This window comes from Somniosus microcephalus, chromosome 17 (assembly GCF_052327205.1).
Source record: "Somniosus microcephalus isolate GS21.2 chromosome 17, FLI_Smic_1.0, whole genome shotgun sequence".
Lineage (NCBI taxonomy): Eukaryota > Metazoa > Chordata > Chondrichthyes > Squaliformes > Somniosidae > Somniosus > Somniosus microcephalus.
In genome coordinates, this window is record NC_141003.1 from 38844629 (window position 1) to 38870591 (window position 25963).

Genomic DNA, 25963 nt, shown 5'->3' on the forward strand with positions numbered 1-25963 from the left:
CTTTGAGTGACATTCCCCAATCAATCTTACCCAACTCGCGCCTCATAGTTTCCTTTATTTAAATTCAGGACCCTAGTCTCTGAGTCAACTACTTCACTCTCCATCTTAATGAAGAATTCTCTCATATTATGATCGCTCCGACCCAAGGGGCCTCGCACAACAAGATTGCTAATTAATCCTTTCTCATTACATAATACCCAGTCTAAGATGGCCTGATCTCTAGTTGGTTCCTCGACATATTGGTCCAGGAAACCATCCCGTATACACTCCAGGAATTCCTCCTCCACAGTATTGTTACTAATTTGGTTAGCCCAATCTATATGTAGATTGAAGTCACCCGTGATAACTGCTGTGCCCTTATTGCACGCTTCTCTAATTTCCCTTTTAATGCCATCCCCAACCTCCGCATTACTGTTTGGAGGTCTATATACCACTCTCACTAACGTTTTCTGTCCCTTGGTATTTCTCAGTTCTACCCATACAGATTCCACATCATCAGAGCTAATATCCTTCCTTACAATTGTGTTAATCCCCTCTTTAACCAGCAGTGCTACCCCATATCCTTTTCCTTTTTGCCTATCTTTCCTGAATATTGAATACCCCTGGATGTTGAGTTTCCAGCCTTGGCCACCCTGGAGCCATGTTTCTGTAATCCCAATCATATACCCGTTTACCTCTATTTGCGCAGCTAATTCATCCACGTTATTACGAATGCTCCTCGCATTAAGACACAAAGCCTTCAGGCTTGTTTTTTTAACGCTCTTAGACCTATTAGAATTATTATTTACTGTGGCCATGTTTGATTTAAACCCTTGATTTCTCTGACTGCCACTTTTGGTTTTTCTCCTTCCTGTCTTTTGCTTTTATCCTTGTTTCCCTTTCCTCTGTCTCCCTGCTCAGGTTCCCAAACCCCTGCCATTTTAGTTTTAACCCTCCCCCAGAGCACTAGCAAACACTCCCCCGAGGACATCGGTCCCGGCCCTGCCCAGGTGCAAACCGTCCGGTTTGTACCGGTCCCCCAGAACCGATTCCAATGTCCCAGGAATTTGAATCCCTCCCCCTGCACCATTCCTCTAGCCACGTATTCATCTGAAATATCCTTCTTTTTCTACTCTGACTAGTACGTGGCACTGGTAGCAATCCTGAGATTGCTACCTTTTGAGGTCCTATTTTTTAATTTACCTCCTAACTCCCTATATTCAGCTTTTTAGGACCTCATCCTGTTTTTTACCTATGTCGTTGGTACCTATATGCACCATGACAACTGGCTGTTCACCCTCCCCTTCCAAAATGTTCTGCAGCCTCTTCTTGCATTTCACTCCTGAACAAAGTTGTTTTAAATAACCCATTCAAAAAACCTGTGTTGTCATGATTCCTGTAAAATTTTGTGTAGAAATGAAGTTTAACAGTTAACTGTGACAGGCATAAGAAAATGTCATGGATAAGAAAAGGGATTTGGCTCATCAAAGCTAATTGCTCATCCTCAAACTCATCCATATTAGCATCCAACTGTTTTTGAACGTCCCCAATGTTTTTGACTCCGTTCTTTGTAGTTCTAGATAACTAAAACTGTGTGATGTTTTTCCAGAAATTGATGCAAGTATTAAGGACACACAAGATTGGACTGCATTAGACATCCTGAAGGACCACCCATCCCAGAAATCACAACAAATCACTGCTCTCATACAAGGTAATGTGATCTTATAAAATGGAACAACACCACATTGAGATCTTACAGACACACTTCTGCAGTTAAAAGAATGGCTTTATGTTTAAATATTTGTTCAGCAATTCAGTCCTGTATTCAATTTCTTTAAAAAAATGTATTTATAATAAAAATTTCATTTCACTGGAAAGTGGCCATCGACCCACTCTAGGTGCAGGTATGTTCTATCGCACAACACCCATTGTTTAGTGAGTGTCCTGTAGAGAACTTATATCCTTTACCCACAAATATCTCAAAATACTTTCTGCAAATCATTTTAAATGCCATTTTTTCCTCAATAACTGAAATTTCTTAATTATCCCAAATAAAGATTTAAGCAAAGAAGTCATAAATACATATTTTACAATAACATTAATACATTTATCCATTGAATTGTCTTTTGTGTCTTCTAACACCTTCAATTACATTTTTACATGGAGGCCTTGGCCTCTCCAAAAATAGTTGGACTTTTCCAGAGCTGCGTCACGGAAAGCCGAATTTGGATTGTGCAGACTAGCACGAGGATGCATCCGTACCATTCAGTCAGCGGTACTGATGGAATATTTTTCTTCTGCATCTAGCAGTTCCTACCCAGTAGCTTTTCTTCAAATAGTTTTGAACAAGAGGACTAATGTCAAAGCTTTATTGAGTAAAAGTTTATATTTAACAATTTTTAAACAGAGAGTTGTGTGTGAGAGAGTGAGGAATAAATGACTACTAATTATACACCTGTTGTAACTCTTGTGTTCTATAAACTCTGGAAAGTGTATTAAGCTGAGGGTATGAGAGAGAAATTTGGTATGGGAGAGAGAAAGAGTGCAAGGGAGAGACAGTTTTTTGGGGGCCAATGGGATGAAGCACGAGTGATTGGGGAAAAGGGTTGGAAGGGAGCTGCTGTGTTGCACATTTTCCCTGCAAGCCTTCACTCCAAATACAGCCTGCAGCTTTTAGTGGCTCCTTTTAAATCCATGCACCCATCACCTCCCACCCAGAAGGAAAGAAAGAGAAAAAGACAGAGAGCAGCAAAATAACAATTAGGGAGAGAGGGAAGACAGAAGTACAAGAGGAGGGATACAGAAAAACAACAACAGGGAAGAGAGAGCCCATATTCTCTGACTTATTATTTGCAATGTCACAGGAGGTAGACTGGTATCCAAAATAATCCCCTACTTGTGACTCCTCCCATCTTCAGACTGTCCAAGTTTAACAAGATGCTAGAAAACTAAAGATTCTCTCAGAGCACACTGAGGTGTTGATCAGAATCCGATTAGCAGAAGCGCTTCAGGCTAATATTGGGTGCCACACTGAAAAAGCCGTGTTCCTTCTCCTTGCATTTTAGTCAAGCTGCTGCTGAGCACAAAAAAACACCTAAAATAATAAATTGAATTAAAAAGTAACATTTAACAATTCATGGTGTTTGACACAAGACTATTTAAGAAATAGGACGTATTGCACTGTGATTATCTCATCAGGCACTGTGAGACAATGACTGAGTCAGTGAATAGGGCCTCTTATACTGCTGGTGTCCATCAGTAACATCCAAAATAAAAATGCCATCAACAAAACATTGGCACTCACTGTATGAAGGTCAAGCTTGAACCCACAACAGCTGCCATTTTCAACGTGTCTTTATTGGTGAAGCCCACCATATATCACTTAAGAAATATGATAAGGTTAGATGTCTGGTCACCAATTGCGGGGCTTCTGACTTCTAAATTAGTAGGTGTAAGCAACAAGTGATGTTCTAAGATCACAAACATGTCCAATTTCACACCCACGCTAATGGATTTTAACATGTTAGACCTGTACTATCATACAGCTTTTCCTGCAAATGTAGCTGTAGGAGAAAGGTTAAGAAATAGGAAGCAAAAAGATATAATCTGTTTTGTTAAAACAATATCATTTTTTTAGATGACAAACAAAATGGCAATGCAGGCTTAATGGGTAGAATGGCTTACATTTGATCCGACGTTCTTTTGTTTATCTTTGAATTTCACTTTATGTTGCCATTTAGGTACAAAGTATGAGCTTGCATAGCTACCACAATGTTTACATTTAGTTTTATTTGTTAAATGTGTAAGACTTTGAACATAGTTATTATTTTTATAAAATTGTCTCATTTTCATTCAAATGGAAAGCTGTTCCATTTCAGTGGAAATCCAATGCTTAAAACTAAAGCAGTGTTCATTAGGCCATATCACATTAACAAATTGATGCTCCAACACCAATAAAAGTAAGGAAAAAAACAGGTAATGTATTTGTGTGGGATTATCTGATATTTTAATTTGTTCAAAATGCATATGACTCCTATTATATATTGAGCACTACTGTGTTAAGCTGAAATCAGTGACACAAATAACTTCAGTATCCAAGAGAGTTTTTTTCAATTTAGATTGGCTGAAATTATGTTTTTGTATCCAGTCTAATTATTATTGCAATCAATTACTTACTGGCTATATGTCAGTACATGTTGTTGAGGAGTTGTTTGATTTTGGAATCAATATAATTGACTTGAAATAACATAGCTAGAAAGGGGACATTGCAAGCTTCATTCTTGTTGTCAGTACCAATCAGTACTGTGGAATGGACTGAAGATAATGTCTATAGATGATGATTTGGCAACCTTCCATTTGGAGACTTCAAACGTCCAAAGACCAAGTTCGTGAATGCATTTGCAGTCGGCATATTTTCTTTCCTATTTCCCGGCTCTGTGAAATGCATTACCTTTACTATAATTTTCACTTCTCTAAGACTGACCCCTAGCATCTTTTCTTTAGTAGATCATTTCAAAGAGAAGAAAATATAACTTTGAGACAATTCCTCTCTTTTAGTTTCAATGTCGCTCTCTTGTCTTGAGTCTGACAGATACGTGCACAATCCTGTGCTAACGTTACCTTGCTGCTACTGCCAGTTTGATTGGTATTCTTGTACTTCTTGCAATCTAGTATACTGTATTCGCTGCTCACGATGTGGTCTCCTCTACATTGGGGAGACCAAACGCAGATTGGGTGACCGCTTTGCGGAACACCTCCGTTCAGTCCGTAAGGGGGACCCCGCGCTCCCAGTGGCCTGTCACTTTAATTCACCGCCCCATTCCCACTCAGACCTCACTGTCCTCGGCCTCTTGCATTGTTCCACGGTGGTTCAGTGTAAGCTCGAGGAACAGCACCTCATCTTTCGATTAGGCACTCTACAGCCCTCTGGACTCAACATAGAGTTCAACAATTTCAGATCAAAACCTCGGCCCCTATCACATATATATATATTTTCTTTTTTTTTATCCACACTTTTTGTTTTTTCTTCCCTCCGTTCAGTTGTCCTTCATTCTACCAGCGCAATTCACACCCCATCTAGAACCATCCCTTGTTCCTTAACCTGTCCCATTTCCACCTCCCCTTGCCTTGAATATCTCTTAATGTCTCTTAATCTCCCTTGCTTTCTATCCTATCACTGACCTTCCCTTTTGTTCTTTCATCCCCTTCCCCTTTTCCCAGCCCCTAAACCTGCTTTCCATTTCCTGCTTTTTTTTCCAGTTCTGATGAAAGGTCATTGACCTGAAACATTGGGCCAGAAATTAGGATCGGGGGCTTGCTGCGCGTGCAAGCCGTGCACTCGCCCGGCGCGCCGACATCTGAAGCCTGGGCCTGCTTGGAATTCCTGTCACTGGCCCGGTTCAGATGTCGGCGCGATGTGCTTGCCTGATCCAGCGGCGTAGTTAGTGCGATATGCCGGCTGGGATCAGGTGAGCACTGTGCAGCCAATCAGGGGAGGGGAAACTTCATTCATGAGTTTGATAGTAAGAACTGTCAAACTCATGAAAAGTACGGGCGCCCAAAAGACTAGTTTAACTTTAAATAAAATTTTAAAAAACATCCCAATAATTAAATAAACTATAAATAACTTAAAAAAAAACTATTTTAAACAATTAATCAAATTTTTGCAAAAAATAATTTTTTAAGAAATCGGGTCTAAAATTAAACTTACCTTACTGTAAAGTCCTTAAAAACAATAAAGCTGTGGAAAACATGTTATAATTTTAAATAATAGACCACTTACCTTCAAGAATCAAGCCCTTACGCCTCCTTTTTGTGTAAAAAGTTCAGGCCCTTGTACACGGGCAAACCTGTCAAAAAGAAGGAAGTTCAACGCGTGCGCGCAGAGTCTTGCGCGCACGCGTTGAACCTCTGAATCCCTTGGAGGAAATGCCGGTTTCCCGCGCATGCGCTGTGCATGCTGAAATCCGGCACTTCCAACGGGCCCACGTGTGAGTAGCCCGTCTGTACTCACGCGTTGGGACCGGAATTACTGGCCCGTTCACTCTCTTTCTCTCTCCACCGATGCTGCCTGGCCTGCTGAGTTTTTCCAGCGTTTCCTGTTGTTGTTTCGGATTTCCAGCATCCGCAGTATTTTGCTATCGTATTAGTGATTGGTATTCTTCTTTGGTCCCTATATCATCCAGCCATCTATTCCTTGATCTTCTCCTGGGCTTTGGCATTTCATTTTTCTCAGCTTGAACATCTTGCCTCGATGGTCTCTTTTCCCTTTGACCAAAATATTAGAGTTTGCTTTTCTTTATCTTGATGAGCATTATTTTCGTAGTGTGAAGCTTTTGAAGCACCAATTCATTGCTTCTCTTTACAGTCGTAGGACTCTGAGCAGCTTTTTGTATCTCTACATCTCAAGGGTTTGGAGCATTTCTATGTCCTTTTTCAGTGTATAATCTTTGTAACTGTAGAGAGCTAATAAGTATAACAGTCTCCTCCTTGTTCACTAAGATATGACTCTATCCTTCCAAATCTTGTTCAACTTTCCAGCTGCCTTTCATAGAATCATAGAATGATACAGCACAGAATGAGGCCATTCAGTCCATCGTGTCTCTAAAAGTTTCCCCACCACCGACGTTAGGCTGACTGGCCTGTAGATGCCGGGTTTATCCCTCTCCCCTTTTTTAAGCAGGGTTGTAACATTTTCAGTCCTCTGGCACCACTCCTGTATCTAAGTAGGCTTGGAAATTTCTGGCCAGAGCCTCTGCAATTTCAACCCTTACTTCTTTCAGTAACGTAGGATGCATCCCATCTGGACCGGGTGACTTTTCAAATTTGCTAAATTTCCAAGTGTTAGCTGCTGAAGTCTCACAGTGTGATGTAACTGAAGGGATTGTATCTTTTTAATACAAAAATGAGAACAAAAGGGAGATATGACAAAACAGAGAGAGGAAATTAGATTAAGAATGAAACTGACAAAGATGGATTCAAGAAAGTAAAGAGCAGTGTTCTGAGAATTTATTTTCTTCTAAATTCATTTCAATTCACTTCCCCCGTACTCCAATCCAAAAGACACTCGCCTGAAAATTATCATGAGCAATGTTATTGCAGATACATTTAATGCATTTTCATAAAACTCAATGGAAATGGTAACCCATTTGAAATAAATGGTTTAATCATGGAATCACCGAAATTTACTGCACAGAAGGAGGCCAGCTGAAAAAGAGCTCTCCAGCCTAATCCCACTTTCCAGCTCTTGGTCTGTAGCCCTGTAGGTTACAGCACTTCAAGTGCATATCCAAGTACTTTTTAAATGTGATGAGCATTTCAGGCAGTGAGTTCCAGACCCCACCACCCTCTGGGTGAAAGAATTTCTCCTCATCTCCCCGCTAATCCTTCTACCAATTTCTAAATATCTATGCCCCCTGGTTATTGACCTCTCTGCTAGGGAAAATAGGTCCTTCCTATCCATTCTATCTAGGCCCCTCATAATTTTATACACCTCAATTAAGTCTCCCTTCAGCCTCCTCCGTTCCAAAGAAAACAAAACCAGCCTATCCAACCTTACCTCATAGCTAAAATTCTCCAGTCCTGGCAATATCCTCGTAAATCTCCTCTGTGCCCTCTCTAGTGCAATCACATCTTTCCTCTAATGTGGTGACCATAATTTTACACCGTACTGTAGCTGTGGCCTAACTAGTGTTTTATACAGTTCAAGCATAACCTCCCTGCTCTTATACGAAAGCAAAATACTGCGGATGCTGGCAATCTGAAATAAAAGCAGAAAATGTTAGAAATACTCAGCAGGTTAGGCAGTATCTGTGGAGAGAGAAACAGAGTTAACATTTCAGGTCGATGACCCTTTGTCAGAACTGGAAAAAGTTAGAGATATAACAGACATTAAGCAGGGGCAGGGAAAGGGGGGCGGGGAGGAAAGAACAAAAGGGAATGTCTGTGATAGGGTGGAAGGCAGGAGTGATTAAATGACAAACGGTATGATTTGTACAAAAAAGGAGATTTTAATGGGACAAGTAAAGAAACAAAAGATGAGGTGTAAATGTGAATGGCAGAATCAACAGCTGCCATCTGAAATAATAGGGGCAGAGGTTATGGTCTGAAATTGTTGAACTCGACCTTGAGTCCAGACAGCTGTAAAGTGCCTAATCGAAATGGTATTGTTCCTCGAGCTTACGTTGAGCTTTGTTGGAACCGTGCAAGAGGCTGAGGACAGAGAGGTCAGAGTGCAAGTGGAGCAGAGAATTTAAGTGACATGCGACCGGAAACTCGGGGGTCACGCTTAGGGACTGAATGGAGTTGTTCCGCAAAGCAGTCACCCAATCTGTGTTTGGTCTCCCAATGTAGAGGAGACCACATCGTGAGCAGCAAATACAGTATACTAAATTGCAAGAAGTACAAGTAAATCGCTGTTTCACCTGGAAGGGGTGTTTGGGGCCCTGGACAGTGGGAAGGGAGGAGGTAAAAGGGCAGGTGTTGCATCTCCTGCGCTTGCACGGGAAGGTGCCGTGGGAAGGGGAGGGGTTGTTGGGAGCGATTTGAGGAGTGGACCAGGGTGTCACGGAGGGAGCAGTCCCTTCGGATTGCTGAAAGGGGAGGGGAAGATGTGTTTGGTGATGGGATCACGCTGGAGGTGGTGGAAATAGCAGAGGATGATCCGTTTACTGTGGAGGCTGGTGGGGTGAAAGGTGAGGACAAGGGGAACCCTATCATGGTTCCGGGAGGGAGGGGAAGAGGTGAGAGTAGTAGTGCAGGAATTAGAACGGACACGGTAAAGAGGAATCCTCGGTTGAGGAAAAAAGAGGACATATCGGAAGCACTAGTATGGAAGGTGGCATCGTCAGAACAGATGCGACAGAGACGGAGAAACTGCAAGAATGGAATAGAGTCCTTACTGGAAGCTGGGTGGGAGGAAGTGTAGTCTAGGTAGCTGTGGGAGTCAGTGGGCTTATGGTGGATATTTGTCGATAGCCTATCCCTAGAAATGGTGACAGAGAAGTCGAGGAAGGGAAGGGAAGAGTCAGAGGTGGACCATGTGGAGGTGAGGGAAGGGTGGAAATTGGAAGCAAAGTGAATGAAATTTTCTAGTTCAGGGCGAGAGCAGGAAACAGCACCGATAGTCATCAATGTACCAGAAAAAGAGGTGAGGGAGGGGACCTGAGTAGGACTGGAACAAAGAATGTTCCACATATCTCACGAAAGGCAGGCATAGCTTGGACCCATGCGGGTTCCCATAGCAACACCTTTAATTTGGAGGAATCATAAAACATAGAAGATAGGAGCAGGAGTCGGCCATTTAATGAGATCATGGCTGATCATCCAAATTCAGTCCCTGCTTTCTCCCCATACCCCTTTAGCCTTAAGAAATATATCGAACTCCATCTTGAATATGTTTAATGAATTGGCCTCAACTGCCTTCTGTGGTAGAGAATTCCACAGGTTCACCACTCTCTGGGTGAAGAAATTCCTCCTCATCTCAGTCCTAAATGGCTTACCCCTTATCCTTAGACTGTGACCTCTGGTTCTGGACTCCCCGGCCATCGGGAACATCCTTCCTGCATCTAGTCTGTCTAGTCCTGTTAGAATGTTATAAGTTTCAATGAGATCCCCTCTCATTCTTCTAAACTCTAGCGAATATAAGCCTAATCGACCCAATCTCTCTTCATACGTCATTCCTGCCATCCCAGGTATCAGTCTGGTGAATCTTTGCTGCACTCCCTCCATGGCAAGAACATCCTTCCTCAGATAAGGCGACCAAAACTGCACACAATACTCAAGGTGTGTTCTCACCAAGGCCCTGTACAACTGCAGCAAGACATCCTTGCTCCTGTACTCTAATCCTCTCACTATGAAGGCCAACATACCATTTGCCGCCTTAAGCGCCTGCTGCACCTGCATGCTTACCTTGAGCGACTGGTGCACAAGGACACCCAGGTCTCGTTGCATTTTCCCTTTTCCCAATGTATTGCCGTCCAGATAATCTGTCTTCCTGTTTTTTGCCACCAAAGTGGATAACCTCACATTTATCCACATTATACTGCATCTGCCCAATCACCCAACCTGTCCAAATCATACTGGAGTTTCTCTGCATCCTCCTCACAGCACACACGCCCACCCAGCTTTGTGTCATCTGCAAACTTGGAGCTATTACATCTAGTTCCCTCGTCCAGATCATTAATAATATATATTGTGAATAGCTGGGGTCCTAGCACCGATCTCTGCGGTACCCCACTCGTCACTGCCTGCCACTCGGAAAAAGACCCATTTATTCCAACTCTTTGCTTCCTGTCTGCCAACCAGTTCTCTATCCAAGTCAGTACCTTACCCCCAATCCCATGTGCTTTAACTTTGCATGCTAATCTCTTATGCGGGACCTTATCGAAAGCCTTCTGAAAGCCCAAATACACCACATCCACTGGTTCTCCCTTATCTATTCTACCAGTTACATCCTCAAAAAATTCCAGTAGATTAGTCAAGCATGATTCACCTTTTGTAAATCCATGTTGACTTTGTCCGATCCTGTCACTGTTTTCCAAGTGCTCTGCTATTACATCTTTTATAATGGACTCTAGCATTTTCCCCACTACCGATGTCAGACTTCCCGTTTTCTCTCTACCACCTTTTTTAAATAGTGGGGTTACATTAGCTACCCTCCAATCCATGGGAACTGTTCCAGAGTCTATAGAATGTTGGAAGATGACCAGCAATGCATCTACTATTTCTCGGGCCACTTCCTTAAGTACCCTAGGATGTAGATTATCAGGCCTTGGGGATTTATCGGCCTTCAATCCCGTCAATTTCCCTAACACCATTTCCCTACAAATACTGATTTCATTCAATTCCTCCCTCTCATTAAATGCTATGTTCCCCGACATCTCTGGGAGGAAGTGAGTGAAGTCAAAGGATAAGTTGTTCAACGTGAGAACAAGTTCAGCCAGGCGGAGGAGGCTGGTGGTGGATGAAGACTGGTTGGGCCTTTGTTCAAGGAAGAAGCAGAGTGCCCTCAGGCCGTCCTGGTGGGGGATGGAGGTGTAGAGGGATTGGACGTCCATAATGAAAAGGAGGCGGTTGGGGCCCAGAAACTGGAAAGTGGCGGTGGCTGTCGGAAGAGCCGCAGAGGTAGGTGGGAAGAGATTGGACAAGGGGAGAAAAAATAGAGTTGAGATGGGAAGAAATCAGTTCTGTTGGGCAAGAACAGGCTGAAACGATGGGTCTACCAGGGCAGTCCTGTTTGTGGATCTTGGGAAGGAGGTAGAAGTGGGCTGTGCGGGGTTGGGGCCTATGTGGTTGGCGGCCGTGGAGGGAAGATCTCCAGAGAAGATGAGGTCAGTGACAGTCTTAGAAACGATGGCTTGATGTTCGGAAGTGTGGTCCTGGTCCAGGGGGAGGTAGGAGGAGGTGTCAGAGTTGGCGTTCAGCCTCCGCAAGGTAGAGGTCGGTTCGCCAAACAACTACAGCGCCACCCTTGTCAGCAGGTTTAATAACCTGCTCTTACATATTCTATGTCTCGGCTAATAAAGGAATGTATCCTGTATGCCTTCTTAACAGCCTTATCTACCTGTCCTGCTACCTTCAGGGATCTGTGGACATGCACTCCAAGGTCCCTCTGTTCCTCTACACTTCTCAGTATCCAACCATTTATTGTGTATTCCCTTGCCTTGTTAACCCTCCCCAAATGCATTACCTCACACTTCTCTGGATTAAATTTAATTTGCCACTTTTCTCAGCTGACCAGTCGATTGATATCTTTCAGCAGTCTACAGTTTTCTTCCTCACTATCAAGCATACGGACAATTTTTGTATCATCTGCCAATTTCTTAATCATGCCCCCTACACGGAAGCCTAACTCATTGACGTATACCACACAAAGCAAAGGACCCAGCACTGAGCCCTGCGGAACCCCACTGGAAACAGTCTTCCAGTCACAAAAACATACACTGACCATTACCCATTGCTTCCTGCCATTGAACAAATGTTTGCTCCAACTTGCCACTTTCTCTTGGATCTCGTGAGCTTTTACTTTTCTGACCAGTCTGCCATGTGGGACCTTGTCAAAAGCCTCGCTGAAATCCACGTAGACTACATCAAATGCAGTATCCTTATGAACTCGCCTTGTTACCTCCTCAAAAAATTCAGTGAAGTTAGTCAGACACGACCTTCCCTTAACAAATCCATGCTGACTGTCCTTGATTGATCCATGCCTTTTTAAATGATGAATAATACTGTCCCTCAGAATTTGTTCCAACAATTTGCCCACCACTGAGGTTAGGCTGATTGGCCTGTAATTACTCGGTCTATGCTTTTCTCCCTTTTTAAACAATGGTATAACATTAGCAGTCCTTCAATCCTCTGGCACCACACCTGTAGCCAGAAAGGATTGAAAAATGATGGTCAGATCCTCTGTTATTTCCTCCCTTGCTTCTCTTAAAAGCCTGGGATACATTTCATCCAGGCCTGGCGATTTATCTATTTTCAAATACGCTAAACCCCTTAATACTTCCTCTCTCACTTTGTTTATCTCATCTAATCTTTCACACACCTCCTCCTTAACTACAATGTCTGCATCGTCCTTTGTGAAGACAGACTCGGAGTATTCATTAAGAACCATACCCACAGCTTCCGCCTCCATGCCACTATTAAATTAATAGTGAAGAACTTCAGACAAACGAATTAAGCATTTGTACACAATAACATTGCTTGCAATATTTTCAGGTTAATGCCTCATATGGATCATAATTCCACTGGTGGTGGTTCTTCAGTGTTACAGCAGAGAACAAACAGAACAAGATCAGACACACAGAAAGTCAGTGCTGTTGCAGATTAAGATGGAGAGGGGTATCGGACAGAAAGAAAATTATATCACAATACTATGTTTTTCTATTTTTAGCATTGATATGCTTTTTGCAGGAGGCAAAAATTCATTATGGCATAGATTTTGGAAAAGAGGGTGATGGCAGTCAAAAGTGTACTCTTTGAAGGGGGAAAATGCCAAATCGGTATTTAGATTTCATTTGTGAGATTGGGCTCACAACTCAAAAGCAGCAAACTCATGAGCAATCAATGCAAGACATCCTCACCAGTGAAATACATATACTTACAGCATTATCTTTTTTTAAATTAGGTTGCCCCCAAAACAAACAACCACATATATGCAAATTCCTGCATGTGTCTAACTGCTATTTTGTGGACAGTTTTAGAGCAAATTGAATGTAACCTGAAGGAAAGGCTTTAGGTTTGGTTTCGGAAACCCTGAGAATTCAGTTGAGTTAAGGATTTAAGGTATGTTTCAGTGGTTACCCTACTCATGAGTCATGTAGTTTGTTCATTCCACTCTCCTCTGTCAATCCCTGTAAACAATGCTATCCGACTGTATAACAGAAATCAGATGTACATCCAGAATATCCAGCTGATTGTGTAGAAATCAACAGCGCTTTAACTTTTAGCAGCATTACTTTATGAGGAGTGCATTTGCCTCTTGTAAAACTGAAGACAAGTGTTCGCTGGTAATTATAGCATGTATTGTGATTTAATCCAAGAAGAATTGCGCAGATTTCTCACTGTATAGTACAGCTGAAAAAAACTTACTTTAATTGAAGGATAAAAATAAAATAGTTGCTGTCATGTGGAAGCACTTGGCAAGTTCTTTGGTGGAGTGTTTGAATTGGCATGTCAAATAAAGTCAACACATTGGAAAACTAAACCTTGGTCTAAGGGCAGAGCTTATTTCGTAAAATGATTACACAGTTGAGAAACCATTGGGGAGGAAATATATATCAAAAGACTGAAGTTACTTCTCATGCGAAAATAGTCAGGGTTTATTTTCCAAGATGAAAATGTATATATAATTATTCTACTCAGGCTATATCTCAAAATCATCAACAGATTTCTTTGTTTCCAGAAGAGACTTTATTATAATGCAGATGTCTAAGGTGTGAGTATTTGGTTGGGAGAAGGAAAAGTTTTCACCCTCAAACCTGCAGCAGGTTTATAATAATAGAGTAATAATAAAGTATCTTCTGATATAAGTTAGTGCTGCCTTGAGAATGCTCAAATCTTCAAATGAATTGGTGCCACTAAAGGAATCAATCTAACTCAAGCCTACACTACAGTAAGGTGTTCCAGTTTGTAATGATATAGTGTAGACATCATCTGTGTATTCTTTTACATTTAATAATAAAATAAACTTTCTTTTAATTAGCCTACAGTAGTTGAAATGAACTGTAATTTCGTTTATTCAAAAACTGGAGAAGCATAAACATGACCAATTATGCTCATTCCTCTGTCTGCACAAGCTTCTAATTCTAGTGTTTTACTCCTTATACATCATCTGTTTGCATTACAAAAATAAATGTTTTAAGCCGACCGGTGGAGCATCCTTCTTCTTCTTAGGCAGTCCCTCGGAACCGAGGATGACTTGCTTCCACATTAAAAATGAGTTCGCAGGTGACTGATGAGTCCAATGCGGGACCTACAGTCTCTGTCACAGGTGGGACAGACGGTGGTTGAAGGGGCGGGTGGGTGGGGTGCTTGGGTTGACTTGTGCTTGGCTTCCACTTGCTCCCGGCGAAGAGACTCGAGGTGTTCAATGCCTTCCCGGATGCTTCTCCTCCACTTTGTGCGGTCTTGGGCCAGGGATTCCCAGGTGTCGGTGGGGATGTTGCACTTTTTCAAGGAGGCTTTGAGGGTGTCCTTGAAGCGTTTCCTCTGCCCACCTGGGGCTCTCTTGCCACGTCAGAGCTCTGAGTAGAGCACTTGTTTTGGGAGTCTCGTATCGGGCATGTGGACGATGTGACCAGTCCATTGGAGCTGATTGAGCGTGGTCAAAGCTTCGATGCTGGGGATGTTGGCCTAAGCGAGAACACTGACGTTGGTGCGCTTATCCTGCCAGTGCATTTGCAGGATCTTGCAGAGGCAGCGTTGGTGGTACCTCTCCAGTGCTTTGAGGTGCCTGCTGTACATGGTCCATGTTTCTGAGGCATACAGGAGGGCGGGTATCACTACTGCTCTGTAGACCATGAGCTTGGTGCCAGGTTTAAGGTCCTGGTCTTCAAACACCCTCTTTCTCAGGCGACCGAAGGATGCACTGGCACACTGAAGGCAGTGTTGAACTTCATCATCGACACCTGCTGCACTGGCCGTGCTAGATGTGCTCCTATCTAGTTATCCAGCAAGTTAAACACTTATTCAAAGTAATTCCTCATGAAGCCGTTTGCTGTTTTGAAGCTTTACTTGAACAAATTTGTGAAACTGTAAACAAAGACGAAGTATGTTTTGTACATAAACTGAGTACTATACATTTGATATTACATAAGATATAAACATATTTACAACAGTAGAATAGACTAATTGTATAACTAACTAACATTTGGACTAACTTCTGTAACTATTAAATATTAACCTTTTATAAACATAGTGTTATCAAAATACTACTCTGACAACGTTGCTATTATGCTAACAAACAAAGATACTCACAGATATTGCGCTTGGCCTAACATATGAAATCAGATTACATTGGATTGAGGATGGAACCCCTCATGGCAGACTCTCCATTATTCAAGTCAGGTTCTTCCTGGAATTCTACTTCCTGGGATTCTGCTTCCTGAGTCACACAGGAAGAAAGGTAGAGAGGTCAAATGACCTCTCACACAGGAAGAAAGGTCAAATGACCTTTGCTGCATACAAACTGCTAACACGATAACCACCACCAGAGGGTGCTATCTGTATATAAAATGGTCCATCAGTCCAAAACATCACTGCTATACAATAGCTACCACCAGAGGGTGCTATCTGCATGTAAAATGTCCAGAACACCTGCCCTTGTTGACAGTAGCCTCCTGAGCTTTGGAAAGTGGTCCATGTTGTCCAAGGCCTTGTCGTGGATTTTGATCATTGGGGGGCAGTACTGTGTGGTAGGGGCAGGTTGGTAGAGGACCTTTGTCTTATGGATGTTTAGTGTAAGGTCCATGCTCTCATATGCTTCGGTGAAAGTGTTGACAATGGTTTGGAGTTCGACCTCCGAGTGAGCGCAGATGCAAGCGTCGTCTGCATACTGTAATTTGACGACAGAGGATGGGACGACCTTGGATCTGGACTGGAGGCGACGGAGGTTGAACAGTTTCCCGTTTGTTCTGTAAATTAGCTCCACTCCAGCGGGGAGCTTACTGAGGTTGAGATGGAGCATTGCAGCAAGGAAGATTGAGAAGAGCGTTGGTGCGATGACACAGCCTTGCTTGACCCTGGTCCGTACGTGAATTGGGTCTGTGGTGGAACCGTTAGTCAGGATCACGGCTTGCATGTTGTCATGAAGCAGGCGGAGGATGGTGACAAACTTTTAAAGGCAGCCGAATTTGAGGAGGACACTCCATAATCCCTCATGGTTGACCGTGTCGAAGGCCTTTGTGAGGTCAAAGAAGGCCATGTACTGGTGCTGTTCCCTGCATTTCTCTTGTAATTGATGCGCGGTGAAGATCATGTTCATTGTGCCCCTTAGTGGGCAGAATCCGCATTGCGACTCTGGGAGGAGCTCTTCAGCCACTGGGAGAAGGCGATTGAGGAGGATTCTTGTGATGATTTTCCCTGTGGCAGACAGGAGGGAAACTCCTCTGTAATTACTGCAATCGGACTTGTCACCTTTCTTGAAGATGGTCACAGTTACGGAGTCTCTGAGATCCCCTGGCATGCTCTCCTCCTTCCAGATAAGAGAGATGAATTCGCGCCAGTAGTGCTTCTCCGTCATGCTTTAGTGCCTCGTCAGGGATTTCATCTGCTCCTGAGCCCTTGTTGTTCTTCAGTTGTCGGATGGCCTTTTCAACCTCTTGCCAGGCTGGGGTTGTGCTGAGGTGGTGGCGGGTAGCATGCTGCGGGATGGAGTTGAGGACACTCGGTTCGAAGACGAGTCTCGGTTAAGGAGATCTTCGAAGTGCTCCTTCCAGCGGGCACTGACTGCCTCCCTGTCCTTGATGAGTACCTCTCCGTTCTTGGCCCGCAGTGAGGTAGGACCTTGGGTGCTTGGGCTGTAGGTGGTCTTGACTGCGCTAAAGAATCCACGCACGTCGTGGTTGTCAGCTAGCTGCTGGATCTCCTGCGCTTTCTCCACCCACCATCTGTTCTTTAGGTCGTGAGTTTATTGTTGGACCTTGGCCTTCAGGCGCCTGTAGAGCTGCTTTCTTGCTCTCGAGTTGTGTTGCTGTTTCCAGATCAGGAACTTTTTACACTTTAATAAACTTTATTAAAATGTTATCTGTGCACTGTTCTACCCACTTTGCTTATTTTTAGCATTTTCAAATATATAGTCAGACTTTGGCAGCGGCCATTTCACAATGTAGCATCATCTGCAGTTTTCTTCATCAAATTTCAGGTTCCAACTCTCAAGTATTCATTGCACAAAGCTTTGGGATGTATTTGTGAGCTTTCAGACTTGTTCTGGTTTTAGCTCATGTAGCTGAAAGAAAATGTGAGCATCTGAGGGATCCTGATGATCTAGACTGATGTGTGCATACATGAGGCTGCCAAGAACATAGACATGCATTTCCTTTTCTTCCTCCCACCCTTCAAAATTGCACCACAAGGAATTGAATGCACACTCCAGAGATACGATTCATTCTTTGTTACTAGACCACCAGGGATTTGACACATTCTGAAACTATGACGAGCTCCATTGTTCTCCAGTGACACGCACATTTGCTCTTACAAAAGGTCAGTTTTCTAGTAACTCTGAGCCAATGTTCAGTACAAAATTATTTTTCACAGCCATAACTTGATTCAAAGCACACAGGAAATAAGTGACAGGAGGCAATAAATATTAGCAATGTTGTCTTTCAAAAGCTGAACCTGAAAGGATTTCACATACTGTTATCAGTACTGCAGCTGATGAGATGCCCAAAACATCCAAATTATTTATCAAAAGAGCTGTCATGAGATTGCAGTTGCCAATCCGTCAGAGTGGACCTCAAGTATGAACAAACTGAAGGACACTGGCTTAGGACATCTACAATGCCAGGCCCTGACAAAAGCAAAACAAATCCAAAACTGCATTTCCCAGCCTATTAAGAACAGCCTTATTAAATGAAAAAGATGCCCTGGGGTGATTCAATGAAGTATCAGATGGTGGTTAGAAACTCCACTTATGGTTCGTGATGAAACTTAAACCTGTTGATTAGATAACTGCTTTGTAATCACTCCCAGGTACCTATTATTCTCTGTAGCAAGCTGTACCATTTGTTTTACAGCATCTTCACAGCAATGAGCTGAGTGGTGCTGGGATTTGCGCTGGTGTTCTCGTATTTCGCTGTAGAAATATGTTGTATACAATACTGTGTGCACAGTCAATGAGCAAACTTTTGCCATAGCAGGTACTCCACTCCAAGAAAAAGCTCCCAGCATGCTGTCAACAGCTTAGTTAATCAAGCGAAGAATCAAAAAATATATTCCAGTAAAAATCAGGTGTCACTACACAACAGAGTAATATGTATGCCCTGAAGGAATTAGGTTTACTGAATTACAGAAAGGTTTAAATTCTCAATGTAGTTACTTTTAAATATGATTTATTGGATTTTTTGGGGGAATTACCTTTTTTTGCTCAATTTACAGAGACTGTTTTAACAAATACATAAAGGGTTAAAAAGACTTAAATTTATGAAGCACCGTTAAAATTTATAATGCCCCTTATCACATCCTGAGAAACATTTCAAGCAGTTCGCATGAATTATTTCAAGTGTTTTAACGTAGGTAAATGTTGCAACCCTAACCCAATGCACACAGCAGGGTGTCACAGAGCAATGAGATGAATGACCAGTGGGCCCTTTTGGTGGTGTTGAGAATTATAATAATTAATTGAGGGATATGTTTGTAGAAACTGCACAAGCTGTGATTCCTAAGTTTGTCTGCAGTCTCAGTTTTGTACGTCAGTGTTCAGTTTGATTATAGTTTTGTGCTGTTCCTGAACTGCAAGGAGTTTGGAAAGAGTGGTTAATATTATGTCAGTGCCTACCCCTATCTCTAACTCATAAATCTAATAAATTAAAAACTCCGAGCGGTTTGTTTAACGGGGAGTCAATGCAGTTGTGGTCTGAAATACAATTTGCACTAGCTGCTTTTTTTCAACTATTTCAGTTAGAGGGCTCTTCTGAAGAGGTCGTGTTTGTGGACTAGATGCATTGTCATGACTTCTTGCGTAATTTCTTCAAAATCAGCATGTGAATCTCCCTAACCTGCTCTGCACACCTCCTGGTGGCTAGAAACAGCAGCATTAGCAGACGCCAGGCATCATAATGCTTGAGCCTTCTTCAGTCACGAATAGCACGGTTTGTGGGGAATGCTAATTTTGGCAGAAATTATACTTAAAAACAAATCATCTGTAAATTGTATTCATAAAATTCATATGGCATATTTTAGAGTTTGAAGAAGTAGATGGAACAGATATGCAGAAACTGCTCCCAAAAATCCTTGATAGAGGTAGTAACAAATGGGCTAATTTATTTTGAGGAAAAGGAGTCATACTTCACCAAACTCAGCCTGTTGTGGGCATTTCAGAGGAAATGACATAAGACTATCTAAAATTGTAGTTATCCATTGCTTTCCACAAATATTTCTAATGCTGGAATGAGGCATTATGAAGAAGAGGGTGAGTCATCTCAGGCTGCTATGCATCTTCTACCAATTTGTTATGTAGTGGCATGAAAAGGATAAATTAAAATATGCCATAAAATAATGCTATTTTTATGTTGCAATCTGTAAAGAAATGCATGCAAGAGAAGATATAATGGAACAGATTGCTGAATAAAAACATTTTTATTCAGGGAATGTTTTTTTGCTTAGATTACTTGTAAAGGCTTCCACCTGTAAAAACAGTTGGAATAATTATGTATTTATGTTGCATTTAACAGTGGATTATTGCACAGTCAAGAAGTGATGATGAATCTGAAGGATAAACATTAGCTGAAGGGTTTAATGGCACATTGAACAATGCAGTCTTTCAGACAAGGCTCACGGGAGGGATTAACTGTTAAGTATTAATGGTTTTTAGTTTAATAGTCATAGTGGTGTTTTTTGAGTGAGCACTGTCCCAATAATTTGCATTTATGACAAATTATCTACTTGTGTTTGATACATTGTCAAGTTCAAAACAAGGAGAAATAATTATTTTAATGCAGAATTGCCTCAAGAAAATGATACAACCACTGCTGCGTTACTTGAAAGTGGATATAAATGTATTGTGCAAGAGATCATTCCATTTCAATGATGTACAGGACATGCGAAGGTCTCCAATTTTGATATTGGTGGAACCAAGTGGCTAGTTTAGTCAATAAGAGTTACAGAGCATATATTGTTTTTTGTAATGTTCTCAGGATGTGAGTGACCATGGATAAGCTGTGTTTTATTGCCCATCCCATAGTTGTTAATGATGCTTCTATGACGGTGTTAGGGAATGCCAGGATTTTGACCCAGCAACGATGAAGGAACAGCAGTATAAATCCATGTCAGGATGGAGCGTACCATGGAGGGGATGGCCTTCCCCCCGATCTTGACTGAAGAAAGAAATCTAATAGAGAATTCAATGGCCTATAATTTCCGGTCAGCGACGAAGCAAAGGCCTTCGCCACTGGCCCTGAAGTAAGCTTCCCACAAAGATCTCACAATCTCTGTGATGAGAAGTTCGGCTTTTCCGACGTGCAATTGAAATCAGCGTAGTTTAGTGGGAATCCCATAGTGCGAGCTGCTGTGATGTCAACAAGCTGTCTGAGCAGCCAATCACAATACAGAATTCTCACAGACCCAGAACCAGGAAGTGAAGAAGGTCCTTTGATTCTAACTTTTTAAAAGTGTTATAGGGAGAAAAACAAAAATTGGGGCTCTCACTTGGGGACAAGGTAAACTGGAAATAAAGATGAACAAATTTTTTTACAAAATTTTAAGTTTCTTAAAAGTTTTAATTTATAAATTTGACACTCCACAAAATTAAAATGAGTTTTTCAGGGCCATAACGTTTGTTTAGCAGTCAATACACTGTTAAAACCCCAGTTATACCTAATCTAAAAGGGTCTAACTTTTAATGGGGTATTTAACAGCGATATTACCGCAGAAGAGCCAAAGTTTTCGTCAGTTCCCCTGGTTTCACAGATTACACTGATTGCCGGCTGTTGGTGGGGGTTAAAGCGCAGCTGGAGTGGGAGCAGTGAATCACTGACCGCAACTTCAGGATTTCCACGTTAGGATGCGCATGCACTACATCCTGAATTTGCAGTCAGTTTCAAAGGGGGAATTACAGAGAACGCTGTTCGTTCGCTGTTGTTACCCACTGCAAATTCCAGCCCAATGGGGAATTTAGGAGAAACTTCTTTATCCAGAGAGTGGTTAGAATGTGAAACTCATAACACAAGGATTAGTTGAGGCAAATAGGGGAAGCTAGATAAACACATGAGGGAGAAAGGAATAGGTGGTTATACTGATAGGGTTAGATGTAGTAGGGTGGGAGGAGGTTCTTGTGGAGCATAAACATCGGCACAGACCAGTTAGGCTGAATGGCCTGTTTCTGGGCTATACATTCTATGTAAAGAACAAACTTCTATTTTTATAGCGCCTTCCATGACCTCAGGATGTCACAAAGTGACTCACAGCCAATTAAGTATTTTGAAGTGTAGTGACTGTTGCAATGTAGAGAGACGTAGCAACCAATTTGAGCAGAGGAAGGCCCCACAAACTAATGAAATAAGTAACCAAATAATCTATCTTTGGTGGTGTTGAAGGATAAATATTGGCCAGGACACCAGGAGAACTCCCTGTTCTTCTTTAAATAGTTCCATGGGATCTTTTATGTCCACCTGAGAGGGAAAACGACAACTTGATTTCTCAGCTGAAAGATAGGATCTCTGACAGTGCAGCTCTCCCTTGGTGCTGCACAGAAGTATCAGCCTAGATTATGTGCTCAAGCCTCTGTAGTGGGGCTAGAACCCAGACCTTCTGACTTAGAGGCAAGAGTCCTATCACTGAGCCAAGAGTACTGATCTTGTCCTCCTTTGCGATCGAGGTCATGGGGCTGGGAGGTGCTGTTGAGGTAAACTTACTGAGTTGCTACAGCGCATCCTATAGATAGTACATTCTGCAGCCACAATCTATTGGCGATGGAGGGGCTAGATATGGAGTCCAGTGGCAGACGGGCTGATCAAGTAGACTGCTCGGTTCTGGATGGTGTCAAGCTTCTTGTGTTGTAGCTGCATCCATCCAGGTGAGTGTCGACTATTGTATCATGACTTGAGTCTTGTAGATGGTGGAGAGTCTTTGAGGGATCAGGAGGTGAGCCACTCCTTGCTTAGTACCCAGCCTCTGCCCTGATCTTGTAGCTACATTATTGAAGGACTGATCCAGTTAAGCTGCTGGTTGTGACCCCCAATTTGTTGATGGTGCTTGACTAAATGATCATCGTGCCATTGAGGGCCAAGGGAGATGATTGGACCTTTTCTTATTAGAGATGGTTGTCACCTGGCGCTCATATGTAGTGACTGTTACTTGCCACTTGTTCGCCCAAACCTACATGTTGTCAAGTCATGCTGTAAGCTGGCATGGGGAGAAGGTCCATTGATGAAGCAGCTAAAAGTGGTTGGGCCTAGGATGTTGCCTTGAGGAACTCGCGCAGCAAAGTCTCAGGGCTGCAATGATTGGCTGCTGACAACCACAACCATCTTCCTCTGTGACGAGTAAAACTAAATCTAGTGGAGGGTTTTCCCCTTTATCCCCACTGATCTTAGTTTTATCAGGGCTTCTTGGTGCCATATTCTGCCTTGATGCTGAGGGCAGATATTCTCCTCTCTCATCTGGCATTCAGCCCTTGCATCCATGTCTGGATCAAGGCTGTGATAAGGTATGAAGCTTAAAGGTTCTGACAGAACCCAAACTAAGCGTCAGTGAACAGGTTATTATTGTGTAGATGTCACTTGATGGCACTGTTGATGACTCTTTTCATTACTTTGCTGCTGATTGGAGGAAGCTGAGATGGTGGTAATCTAACTGGGTTATATGCCCTGCTTTTTGTGGATAAGCAACATTTGGGCACTTTTCCACATTGTCAGGTAAATGCCACTGTTGGATATGATTTATATTCTGCAACTGTACTGACCATTAATGAATGATTTATACTCTCTGCAAGAGCTAGGACATAAATCATAACTCAGATACCTTCAACAGCAACAATATAGTGTCTTCAGTTTAGAAAGCATCCCAAGGCTCTTTACCAGGGTTGGAGAGGGCACAGAAGAAAAACAAAGTAAAATAGATACAAGCGATTGTTACTGAGCCATGGAGGGAGAGTTAACTGAAGACTTGGTCAAACAGATATTTCGAGAAGGATTTTAAGGATGGAAAAGGAAGTCGGGGGGTGGGGGGCAGAAGGGGTTTGCGGAGGGAGTGCCAGCAAGTAGGGCCAATAGTGGGGTGACAGGGAAGCAGATTGCACAAGAGGTCAGAGTCAGTAGATTGAAGGATACTAGAGAAGAAGGTAGCAGAGATATGGTAGGCTGAGGCTGCAGAGGGCTTTGAAGAGGAGGAAGAGGATTTTAAATTTAATGTGTTGGAGGACTGGGAAACAATGTAGGTCAGTGAGGTTGGATGTGGTGGGCGAGCAGGACATAGTGCAGGACAGAGTACGGTTAGCTGATTTTTGGAGAAGTTGGAAGTTATGGAAGGAGGAAGATGGTAGAGCTGTCACATTTCAGTATTTTCTAGGGAAAGTATAAAGGAACAAGTTATAAGAAGTGTGTTTGCACAGGTTTAAATTTCCTTCTACAGCTATATCTGCAGCCACTGAGACAGAGAAGGGATTGGTCTGTGAATTAGCCAAGCATTGATTGATGGCGTTATCCACAATGACCAGAGACAACTAGTAATTCATGGGTTCACCTCAGACTCCCATCAGGTATTCGCACCTGAAATTGGGAAGTGCAGGAGCCATGTAGACCCAGCATGGATGGTTTGCTGAGGATCCAGTCCTTGGGGTGGAGATAGCCAGTTTAATTGACAGGCCTACTGGCCAACCCCTGTTCAGGAAAGAAATTTAAGGGATTTTCCCCACCCACTGCCTCTGAACACAGAGGCAAAGGAAATAGAGATGCATGTTAGAAGGCCAGTTCCAATAAAGACTGGAGAGGAAGGCCTTGTCTTGGACTGAAAATTAAGATAGAAGGTTGGATTTTACAGATACAGGCTGACCAGAAAGGGAGGAAAATTCCAGCGTGAACATTTTGCCTGCCATTCAGTATGTGGTAGTGCTTTTTTTGTTTCATATGTTATGGTAAATGTTATAGAAGGAGTTTTTAAAAGAAAGCCTGGAAATACTATCTGTTCAGTCAGATGTGTTCTGCAAAATAAACCATTTTCTTGATTTTACATTAACTCATACCACCAGAATCCATACCTGTTCTATCTACCAGATAAATGGAGAAATGCACATGCAAGTGTGAAAGACATTCAGGAAACTTTCTGGTATCCGGCACGGACGGGACCGACGTGGTGCCGGTTCATCAACAATGCCGGACAACCGAACGCTATAGTAAAAGATACCGAGCTCAGAGCTCCGTATAAAGCAACAAACCCCAACAGCTTCAAAACAATCGGCACAAGTTGCAAGCGTCTCTGTAGCTTAGCAACAGCTTCAGCTACACCCTTGCACAGCAACAAATGGAGTAAAAAAAGTAATAAAAGTAAAAAAAAAGTTACCTGAACCGACTCCTGAATTTTGCCGGTGGATAGAGCGTTCCGGTTATTTAGGGGCCGGTTAATCGAAAGTTTCCTGTATTTGCTCTGGGCCGTGAAGAGAATGTGGAGGCGGGGAGGATTTCTGGACGGGAAATCTGGAAGTAAGGGAATTTCACAGGATGCTTTTTAAAATTTTCTGTATGTTTCCCACCCTACAGCCAGCCTGATTGATAGTCTGGTGGCAAAGCCTGCAGCACAAGGCTGGGGAGGGGAGGGAGGGAGAGATCACAGGGAGGAGACCAGAACATTTTAACAGCTGTATAGAAGCACATTGGAGGCGTCGAGTCTAGAGGTGACTAAAATGTGGATAAGGGTTTAAGGGAGGTGAAAGTCAACGGTCTTGGTGATGGATAGGGTTTGTACCTGGGTCAGACAGCACCCCAGGGTTTTCAGTGTTGGTCATCCTGAGTGAGTGATGGAATCAGTACTAAGGGAGTTGATGCTGAATAATGATATCTTTGATTTTCCTGATGTTCAATTGCAGGAAATTTTCACCCATCCGTAACGGGATGTCAGATAGGTAGCCTGACTGCACAAAGATAGAGATAATTGTTTATTCGAAGATGGTAGTGGGGAGGTAAAGCTGGCTTTCATCAACATACATATGGAATCTGTGCCCGTGCCTATAGATGGTGCCATGAGGGCAAGCATGTAGATGAGGAAGAGCATGGAAGCAAGGATATGGATCCTTAGGGGAGTTCGGCGGTAGCTGTGCAGGGAAGAGAAGAGATGCACTGGTTGTATTTGGAGAAGTAGGAGTGGAACTATGTGAGGGAAGTCCTCTGGAGTTGGATAAAGGTGAGGGAGGAGAATAATGTAGTCATTATCAAATGCTGCAGAGATGATGATGATGATGGATAATGCACCATGGTCACAGGATGCCATTCGTGACTTTGGCAAGGGCAATCTCGGTGCTTTGAGCATGGTAGAAGCAAAACTGAAGTAATTCAAACGGGGTTTTGTGAGAGATGGGCACAGAGCTAGATGGTGACAACACATTTGAAAACCTTAGAGAGTAAAGGAAGGTTAGAACTAGGGTCATATGTGGAGAGCATGGATGGGGCAATAGTGCTTTTCTTGAGGAGGGAGCAATAAAGGTGGAGGAAGGGTGCCTGAGTAACGGGAGCCATTAACGATATAGGCTAGCATGGGTGCCAGGAGAGCGAGAGATGGGATGGAATCTCCAGAATGATGAGGTTGGGAGCGAGCTGTGCAGGAGACTGGGGGGCAGTCA

The 25963-nt window shown here is 42.8% G+C and overlaps 1 protein-coding gene across 1 annotated transcript in view; it reads left to right on the forward strand.

Annotated features, from left to right (window-relative positions):
* LOC147105658 (ankyrin repeat and sterile alpha motif domain-containing protein 1B-like) overlaps positions 1-25963 on the forward strand; it is a 75573-nt gene that overhangs the window by 15026 nt on the left and 34584 nt on the right. Inside the window, exon 3 of the mRNA XM_086010210.1 lies at positions 1589-1690. Coding sequence (XP_085866336.1) covers positions 1589-1690 — 102 coding nt within the window. The remainder of the gene's footprint in view (positions 1-1588; positions 1691-25963) is intronic.